General features: G+C 37.2%; 1 protein-coding gene across 1 annotated transcript; it reads left to right on the forward strand.

Moving 5' to 3' along the window:
• The first annotated feature begins 338 nt into the window (after positions 1-338).
• Positions 339-3,902, forward strand: LOC143552002 (protein ECERIFERUM 2-like). Its single transcript, XM_077042314.1, has 2 exons — positions 339-793; positions 2,916-3,902. The coding sequence occupies exons 1-2, from the start codon at positions 347-349 to the stop codon at positions 3,900-3,902; spliced, it is 1,434 nt and encodes a 477-aa protein (XP_076898429.1). The 5' UTR covers positions 339-346.
• The last annotated feature ends 6,846 nt before the right edge of the window (positions 3,903-10,748 follow it).

The following is a 10,748-nucleotide window of genomic DNA, read 5'->3' on the forward strand; positions in this document are numbered from 1 at the left end:
CAACTCTAATAAAATCATTAGGCTGTCTCCGGTTACCAATTGATCCGTTTTCAAAATGTATATATGTAGACCCAACTTGATAATAAAAAGTTCAAGAAAGGAAGCCTAAGACCTAATTAGCTCTCAACGGATCCGTGATGGGAGTTGTTGAGTGGCCTAAAATCCTTAACTGCCATTTATGATCCATTTCTTGGTGTAAGTGCCATATGTGTGGTTGTAAAGAAACACGAATTTAATGAATTCAACTAACACCTTAAACTTCCCAACTATATATATATATATATACCAAATATAAATCACCCTCTACACCAAAAAACAATTATCTACAAATCTTCTTTGTAAAACAATGAGAGGCTCAATCCAGCACCAGGTCAATGTCCACTCACGGCTCACTGTGGTGTCCAGCAACCCAATTGAGCCAATGGGTCAAATACATGCACTGACCCCGACTGACCACACCATGAGCTCGCATACGGTTCATATTATATATTATTATCGAACCAGACCGTTTACTAACGAAGGCAGGTACGCGATGGACTTGGATAATGTCCGAGTCTCGCTTTCAGAACTTTTGTCCAAGTATCCACGGATGACAGGTAGGTTGGTTCGAGATGAGAATGGTAATTGGGAGGTTAAGTATAATGATGCTGGGGTAAGGATGTTTAAGGCTAACGTAGCGACCACGGTTGACGAATGGCTAAGGATTGCTGATGAATCTGATGAGAGGAATCTGACGGTTTGGGAAGACATGCCTGATGGTGATCCAACTTCATGGTCACCTTTCCAAATTCAGGTATATATTTTGATTTTGTTTTTTTTAACAGTTGTCTATGTATGTTTTTATGGTATAAAAGTACAGAAGTTTGGCTAGCTCTTAATCATAAACATGAAACTGAAAAGGGCACAATGGATAAAAAATTTATATGCAGATACAGTAGCATTTATTAAGTTTGATGTATATATATATATGCATATAAGAACAATCTAGTACAAGTAATATACTTTTATTTTTGAATGGCGGTACAAGTAGTATACTAATATGTTTCTTTTAGTTGTGGTTTTTGTGTGGCTTGCTTATTTTTACCGTCGTTTAAGACTTTTGGTACCTAAAGTCTTCATGGTTTGTATTAATCTATCGTGAAATACAGTAACAAACACATTATCTCCAGCACCATCCTACAACCCCGGCGTCACTCGTCAGTTCCTACAACTTTGTCGTGAAAAAGTGGCTGAATGGTGAAAGGCTTTTAAGAAAAGACATAAAAACCGTTAGTTTTCTTTTAAAGAAAATGGTTGGATTTTTGTTAAAAATGGACGGATCGACTGATCTTGTTGGCAATTGATGGATTTTATTTGATTACAAATAAAGCGAACTTACAAAAGGGGCGGACTGCCGGTTCTTTAGTGGACATTTTTGGTATTTTTGAACACAAAGAGTATAGACAGTCTTAGAAACTAGTCAGTCAAAATAGTTATTTTGAAGATTGTTCCTTTTTAGACCATGTGTAATGGTCACGTTGTGGCTGCGTTTTGGGTGAAAACGTGGGGTACATCCCCCCCCCCCCCCCCCCCGCGTTATGTTGAAATTTTTCTTTTGGTGCGTTTTAGATACAACGTGAGAATGGCACACACATCCAAAAAAATACCGTTGGGTGGGTGGTCTGGTTGTTAACGGGATCGCCGGAAAAAATGGTGGTGGTGGTGGGTGGTAACGGGATCGCCGGAAAAAATGGTGGGTGAGTTACAGATCGGAGAAGAAGGAGAAAAATGGTGGTGGTGGTGGGTGGTAACGGGATCGCCGGAAAAATGGTGGTGGTGGGTTTCATGGTGGCCGGAACTCCGACGGCGTCAAATCGAAGAATCTAGTGACACCATGGTGGTGGTGGGTTTCATGGTGGCCAGAATAGTTGGATCCGGTGGGTTTCGTGGTGGTCGGAATAATTGGATCCGGTAGTGGGTGCAAAAAAGTGTAAACGTGACTGGGCGCCACGTGACGCATAACCCCTGGATGTGGAGAGTTATGACTACAACATGTTTTTGTACAAAACCATAACTCTGACTGGGCGCCACGTGGCGCATAACCCATGGATGTGGAGCTTTACGACTACACATGGTCTTAATGAGTCAATGATAACATAACTCACATAATTATTATAGATCGATCTACACTCCATTTACACTTTATTTCTACTTGTTTCGCTTACAAGTAGGTTTCTACCTTTCATCATAATCATTCTTGTGAGTGACATTAAGTATAACTCTAAATCGATTATATGAGCAAGATTGGCCTTGACAACAAACACTAACGTTCGAAGTTTTATGGATAAGAATATCAGTATATATCAACAATAACCAATATGAATTATAAAAATTATATATTTTTTAGAGTGAACTGCGGTTTTCGTTCTTGTGATTTGTTCAAATCTGTGGTTTTAGCCAAATAGTTGCAAATTTGTGATTTTTGTACCCGTGGTTTCATTTCATTTGCAATTATCCCCAACCCCACTAACATCGTTAAGTCTGATCGTTATACCCATCAGTGTGCCCCTCGCGTGAGGGGCATCTTTGTTCTTTTTTTCCCAAATACACCCCAGCCCCTCACGTGTGGAGGGCTTGGGAATTTGGGCTGATGTTTATTTGTGGAGAAAAAGAACATAACTACCCCTCACGTTAGAGGCACATTGATGGGTATAATGACTAAATTTAACGACGTTAGTGGAGTCAGGCTTAATTGCAAGTGAAATGAAACCATAGGAATGAAAATGGTAAATTTGAAACTATTGAACTAAAACCGCAAATTTAAACAACCACGAGAATGAAAACCACAGGTCATTTTTTTTTATTTTTGATTTTTAGAAAGTATGTATTTAAGATTTTAAATATGAATTAATAATCTTGTTATGGTCCCCTTGCAGGTGAGTGAGTTTGTAGGTGGAGGGTTAGCAATTGGAATAAGCTTCTCCCATATGCTAGCAGACCCAACCAGTGGAGTCCTCTTTTACAAATCATGGACCGATGCCGAGCGTGGCGACCCCGCCGGCCGCCACCCTCCGATCTTCACTCTACCACCACTTAACAACCGTCCACCACCCACATCCACCGAAAACACACCCATCACAGTCAAATACCTTCAAAAACACTCAAAACAACCACCTATTTCTTCACCAAAAATGGCCACATACACCTTCAAATTCTCCAACACAGTGATCAAGAAAGGCCTTTCAAAAATCTCCGATAAATGCCCAGAAGCCACTCCGTTTGATTACCTAACAGCCGTATTCTGGATGCAAGTCATCAAACTGAAAACCCTAGTTGCGGATTCGCATACACATTCCATCTCATTATGTGTTGATGCCCGTAAACATTTTGATGTACCAATACCTATGAAGTTCTTCGGGAACGCGTTAACTTTCTCGCAATTAAGCTTAGAAAACGAGGCCATAGTGCGTGATAATGGCCTAGCGGAAGTTGTGCAATCGGTAAACCGTCATGTTAATGGGATAAAGAAGGATGATATTGTTTCGTTGATCGATTGGCTCGAGAGTTCGCGCAAAGGGTTAAGTGGTGTGTATCCGAAAGGGGTCCAAATATATGGACCGGAGCAAACTTTTGTGAGCTTGGAGCATTTGATCATGAACCCTAAAGATGACTCAAAAGATGAATTTGAGTCATTGGTTTATGAGGCTAAGTTTAGGAACAATGAGAAGCCCATGCACGTGAGTTACCATATTGGGAAGGCGGAGGGGGCGGGGTTGATCATCGTTGCGCCTTCCCCCGAGGGTGGATTGGCACGAACGGTGACGGTAACGTTGCCGGCTGAGGAGGTTGTGAAGCTTTGTGAAGATCCGGTGATAATGGGAATGGCACCAACGATGGTTTTAAGTGGAAGGGGAATGGGATAGTTCAGTGCCAATGTGGCTGAACATTTTCGTGTTAGAAAGGAGGATTGACCATGATGTGACATGTTATATTTCTTAGCCGGTTTGTGACTTTAAATAAACTATGTAACGTTTACTCTCGAGTGTATTGTTGCAATAAGGCTGAGGGGTGTGGGGGGCTTTAATGGGGGCTCCAGTGGGGGCTCCAATCAATAATATTATGACGTGTGGCAGAGAGAGAAACTGGATAAGAGGGGTGTTGGAGCCCCTGGCCCTGGTATTGGGGGCTTTAATGGGGTATAATTATATAGGAAAAATATTATTTTTTTGGGTTTGGTCGGCTCCCAATGGTCAAAAAACCATCAAATCCCGTGCTTTTCTCTCTCTTCTCCCGCTAACCAGCTTGCGCCTGCATGTTTTTCAGCGCTAGCGCCCCGTTAGCGCCCCGGTTAGCGCCCCGGTGGTGTGATGTTAGCGCCTGGGGGCGCGAGCGGAGGGGCTCTAGCGCCCCCGTTGAAGCCCCACACCCCTCAGCCTAACTCTAATAATATCTTTACGTTTTTCTGGTAATAAACTATATAGCTATGTTCGGTGTGTTCTGCAAGAACGGATTATTTTAGTTAACGAAATTTATATACTCCTTTTAATTTATTTATCCGACTAAAGAGAAAAATTTCAAAATAGCCCGATATAGGAGAGAGAATCCAACTTTAATCCCTCATTTTGATGAAATTATGAGAATAACCCGTCGAAACCCATCGTCACGATGAGATTCAAATGCCAATGAACGGATGACGAGTGACACACCGAAGCCAGCGTCACGGTGATATTCACTAGCCAAAGCCATCGTCATGATGAAGTTTATTAGTTTGTTTGTTCTTAACCTTCACTAGTACAAAAGAGTCCTAAAGATGCGGTCAATTTTCCTAAAAGGTCCGGGCCAAGGACCGCACCTTATACCATCGCATCTTTTGTTAAAATCGAATCGCACCTTCTTCAAACCGCACCTTCTACTCATTTAAATGTGAACCGCTCATTCTGTTGCATCCAAAAATGAACATGCTTAATATGAACCTCCTTCTGATTCTCTTTCATTTTTTATTTTTTTAGTTTCCTGAAACAAATAATATTATATATGGTATAGTATGAATTTCCAGAAAACCAAAGATAATAAAATACAAAAAAGTTTCATTGTGTCACCAAATATATATAGGTTTAAAAATAAAAGTAATACATAATAACTTTCAAAAACGACATCTTCATTCTAACAACTCGAACCGATGTCTTCATTCTTGCAACTTGAACCGATGTCTTCATTATCGTAACTCAAACAGTAGAAATCACCTAACAAAACATAATACATTAGTAAAATGAAGCTTAAAAAATATATGTAAGTGTTTTTTATAAGAAAATGAAAGCGTTCGTTTATGTTCATTCGCTAACAAAATAAACAAACGGTTCACTGGGATTAATGAATGAACATAAATGAATAAACATGCCAGCTTCAGATTAAGGTTTATTTGCATACAGATCAATTGTTGGCTTATTGTAGGTCCCTAAACCGGATCAAACAACAAGTTCTTGAATAAATCTCACTTGTGAGCTAGCGGAAATCACTCCTAAGCAACCGAGATCTCGGATCTTGTTTGGGTTTGTTATTACCCGAGAGAGAGAGAGAGAGAGAGAGTAGAGAAAGTAGGTGAGAGATATAAGATAATTAAGTTTTTGTCAAAAGTTGTTGTGTGCATGCCCATGCTTCCCTATTTATAAGAGAAGCATGACATGCATATTCTTCTTTATTTATGGCCCAATGGGCTTAAAAATACATGGCCTTGTGCCCAAACATACAACATAAACGAAAGCTAGTAAAATACATCGTGAGATGATCAAAATAATACAAAAGACCAAACAACAAAATATGGCTTAACACTTATCAAGGGTATTTATGGAATTAGGCAATTTTGGGTCACAAGCTTTCAAATTTATTGCAAATTGAGCACCAAACATATTTTTTACGGTTCGACTTCTCATAAGTCAAACTGCATGTTGTAATTCGGTTCAAAGTTTGTTAATGGGTCATAATCTCAGCAAATTATGAATTATGACAATTTTAGTCAAACAACAGTTATCATTTAGGTTTGGGCCGTTAGATATAAATAAACATTAAAAAGGTAGAATTTGGGCTAACCTTGAGATGTCTCAACAGTCCAGCCCTCAAGAATTTGCACCAATCTGTTGTTGGTCATAGATATTAACTAAATACGATTATCAAAACATTAGTACTTGCATAAAAAATATATGTGTGTGTGTACATACAAATTGTTATATAAACAAGTTTTTGAAAACTAACCGTATTTATATAACCATCTTTAAAAAGATTTGATTTTAACACTTCAGGCTGGTAGTTGTCTTCATCAACCTAAATTAACAAACAAACTGTTATAACACTAACAAATTAAACTAAATGAACAAAAAATATGAAAGTAAATGGGCTAGCTACCAGTTGATAAAATGAACTACTCGCGAAGTTCTCATCATGAAATTGTGGTGAGACACGATTCACTTGATCAGCCTAAAATAGCAAACAAATTGTTAGAATATAAACAAATCAAACTAAATTAAAAAATATATATTAGAGTAAATTGGTTGACATTTTGTGAATATAAAGTTAAAGTGTTCACGGTGCCATTTTCATTTATTTGTGGCAAGTCACATGTATGACTCGGTGAAGAGGAACTCAATTCCATTTTCATTTACTTGTATGACTTGTGGAGAGTCATTTTCAGTTAAAATAGCATACGTTAGAATAACAGAAGAATATAGTTGCCAAAGATGGATCGGTTTCCAAAATAAGACGGCATCAATACCTTTATTAAATGCGTCAGTTTTTAATCATTGTGCATGAGTAGTTATTATGTAGTATTTTGTTAGCATTTTTCAAACTCAATCCCAAACATGCTCTTAATCATACTATAATCCAAATGTTTAGTGTTAGGTACTAGTATTAGGTATTATATTATGCAGTTTCTAATCATGGTATTATAATATATTTTGAGAGGACCATGCATTTTCTAAGAGTTTCTAATCATGGTATTATGTTAGTTAATCATGGTGTTTGAGCATTACATTAGGTGTTAGTTAATCATGGTGTATGAGTATAGTTTTCATTTATGGTAGTCTTTTGTACTCTAATTAAGTGCAATATTAGGTGTATGAAACGGATTGGTTGCAGCAAAACATGTATGAAAGAGTTTAGTTGCAGCAATGTGTATGTAATTTGGTTGCAGTAGAGGTATACATGAAATTCATCTTTTCCTAGCAACCAAACATGCACAATTAGAATGAAGTTAAACACAAAGTCAAATACAGTGATATAACATGCACAATTAGAATGAAGTAAACACAAAGTCAAACACAGTGGTATAACAGACTCTGCAACATAGGCTTGTAATGAAGTCAAACACAAAAATATAAGTCAAACATAGTATTGTGTTATGTTTGGAATGAAATTAAAGAAAAAGTAAATGTTAGTATTCGGTATTATGTTAGTTAATCAGTTAAATTCTGGTAATATGTTACTCAAACACAAAGTCAACTGTTAGCATTAGGTATGGTCAAAGTAAAAGTCAAAAAGTGCATAATTATTCAAGTTTGGAGGGGGAAACGAGGCTTCAAACTTTATATATATTTAAAAACCACACGGACACAAAGTATAGGGGTATAATGGTCTTTTCACTAGATTCAAAAAAAATGGTAGATGATAGAGTGTAATTATGGGGTTTGCAGACATCAGGGTGATATATTCTAAAAAATGAAACTGGGTGGAAATATGTTTTATTGGGGGTAATGGTAATGAAATGAAGGGGATTAGAATTGAATAGAAAAATGAATAGAATGGACAACATAATGAAATAAATCATTACCATTTGTTTATCTTGTTTGGTTAACCTTTCTTTTGTGAATAAAATGAATTATTACTTTGTGAGCCATAAAAAAAACTCTGGAATAAATTAGAAATGGTAAAAATATTACTATCTCAAAAAAAAAAAACAAAATAAAAAATGGCAATAGTGACGTGGCGGCGGCGACGGTGGTGGTGGTCAGGCAGTACCATAGAGGTGTACAAAACCGTTCTTTTTTTCAAACCGAAATGGTTTATAAACTAAACCGGTTTGGTTAAAGCCTGGTCCAAACTGGTTTGGTTTGACCCAAACCGGTTGGGTTTAGAAACCGGTTTAGGAGAAAGAGAGGTCGACCTAGTCCAGCTCGGGTCGATTTAGAACCGGTTTTAGCCGTTTTTTTTCTCAAATCGGTCTAGTTTTAAAACGGTACCGGTCCCAGAACCGACGGTTTGGGTTGGTTTGAGAACCGGTTTGGGTGAAACTTGTTATATTGTCAAACGGGTTCTGTTCGGTTTGCGTAAAACCGGTCCCAAATCGGTTGCTTTGTACACCTAGGCAGTGGCAGTGATGGTCAGGTGGCGGCACCAGTGGTGGTGATGTAGACGGTCGTGGTGGTGTGGGTAATCAAGTGATGGTGGCGGCGGCGACGGCGGTTAGGTAGTGGATGTCAGGTGGTGTTGTCGAGAGAATATGGTGAAAGAGGAATTAAATGGGGGAGGGGTTTGCTTGGGAGTACATGAGATTGTTTGTGTAATTGTTGATTCCATTCCAATGACTAATCAAACACCTTCTTTATTTTTATTTTTTTCATTTTCTTACAATAACTTATCTTATTTTACTGCCATTCTCATGCAAAACGCAGAGTTTTTTTTACCAAAATGGGGGACATGGAAATTTTAATGACCAAAATAGGTTAAATGAATAATAATTATCAAAATAGGTTTTATATTTATTTTTGATGATCCCACAGTCACCACCAAACTTATTCCCTACAAGATTGGTCGCCACCAGCCATCACCATCATCCTCACCGTCGCGCCCAGGGGCGGACCCACATAGTGTGGGTCAGGGTCCCGGGACACCAATGTTTTTTAAAATTTTGTTAAAAGCAGTATATTAAATTTTTTGAAGACTCCATAAGATTTAATACTTGGAACCCATACTATTAATATTAATGTGGTCTGGTGGGAAGTTCCTTGTTTTATCTTTGAAGGGTCATAGGTTCAAACCTTACAACTCTCACTTTTTGTGTTTTTAATGTTAACTATCTGATTATTAACACTGCAGTTGTGTTTGGATGTTGCAATAATAACTTTGGAAACATCCAAACATCTCTAAAATACATATAATTGTTTCCAACTTTATGTATGGTTTTCTTTGGAAACATCCAAACACCTCTAATATACCAATTTTATATTTCACTTGTTAAAGTTAATGGTTTTCAACACATGCTTATAAATGTGTGGATCCGGGTTCCATCTCAAACAGGTTAATCAAAAAATAGTTAAACAAAATAATAGGTCGAAAGGAGCAGAAGTTGATAATTTGAAAGAAAGGGGAAAAAAGGGTTTATGTGTCAATCTGACCCATTTAGACCCGTTCATGTGGTGATGATTGAAAAGAAAGTTTGATTATGATATTCTTTTTTATTATGTTCCTCGACCCGACCCGACCCGAACAACGACCGACCCGAAAAATTTGAACACCGAAAATATGGGACCCATTAGCAAAAAATACTGGGTCCGTCACTGGCTGCGCTGACCATCTTAATTGTCGGAGTTCTATCTTCCTCTATCGTCGGTTTTCCTTGGAACACAACCCTGAAGCTTGTAATATTTTAAAATTTCAATTTTCATTTAAACTATTTGAATTTGTTTGCTTCAACAAAAAACTATAATTATAATTCTTTTGTCCTTGGTTAAAGCTCCATTTGATTAAATGAGGAAAGGCTAATAGATCTAACATAAACTAATTCAATTGCTTGTAGCCTTGTACAGTTGTACATATGTGGTTATTTGTCTCCGTCTTCAACACTCGCTGCACATACATTTTTGGAGATGACAAATCTCGTATTGCAATGAATCAAAATAACCAATTCAATCTCATATAATAAATGTGTGGTCTACCTTTTTTATCTTCATATCGAGTAAAATGTATATCACATGGAGAATATAGCCCAATACTATCTAACTGTGATCGAACTCCGACAATTAAGATGTCTGATGCGGCGGAGCGGATGATGCTGATGGTCGGCGGCGACCACTCGTGTAGGGAAGAAGTTAGGGGTGACTCTGAGGCCATAAGAAACTAAATGAATAATAAATGAAAAACCTAACTTGGTAAATATTTTTCATTTAACCTATTTTAGTAAATAAAATTTCCCCACAACTCGCTACCTCATGTATTATGTTTTGGGCAGGCTGAGCATAATTAGTAGCTAACTAGGGTATAGGTCTATGTCACGGGTGGAAAAACATGTCAACAAATATAATAAATTTAAATAACATATTCAAGCAACACAAAACTTCTTCAACTTTTCGGACCAAAACGTTAACCATTTACAATGTCTAGATATTAAAAGTTTAAAGTTAGTGTACACAAAACCACCAAAAAAACATCATCAAAAGACCTAAGCATGTTCTTTCATATTAAACCACCATAAACTTCTTCAAATATTCTAACAAAATAAACTCATTTTGCTTCAGTGCCTGAAAATTAAAAAAAAAACAATATCATCCAAATTAAATATACCATCCACACTCCTTTGAGACAATTTGCTAATTTACAATCTTGGACCGCTAGAAGCTGGAATGAATAAAATTAAACTAATGTTACATAATAAATTTATAATTTATATATACTAAATTAAAAATTAAAAACGCATATTTTGGTTTAGCAAAAACTGACAATGGATTTAACGGGAATATGTAAGACAATAATTCTAATGATAACCTAAATCAACCATATTT

Source organism: Bidens hawaiensis, unplaced genomic scaffold (genome assembly GCF_021521415.1).
Source record: "Bidens hawaiensis isolate Kalapana, Puna unplaced genomic scaffold, B.hawaiensis_p1.1 tig00016747_1, whole genome shotgun sequence".
In the NCBI taxonomy this organism is placed as follows: domain Eukaryota; kingdom Viridiplantae; phylum Streptophyta; class Magnoliopsida; order Asterales; family Asteraceae; genus Bidens; species Bidens hawaiensis.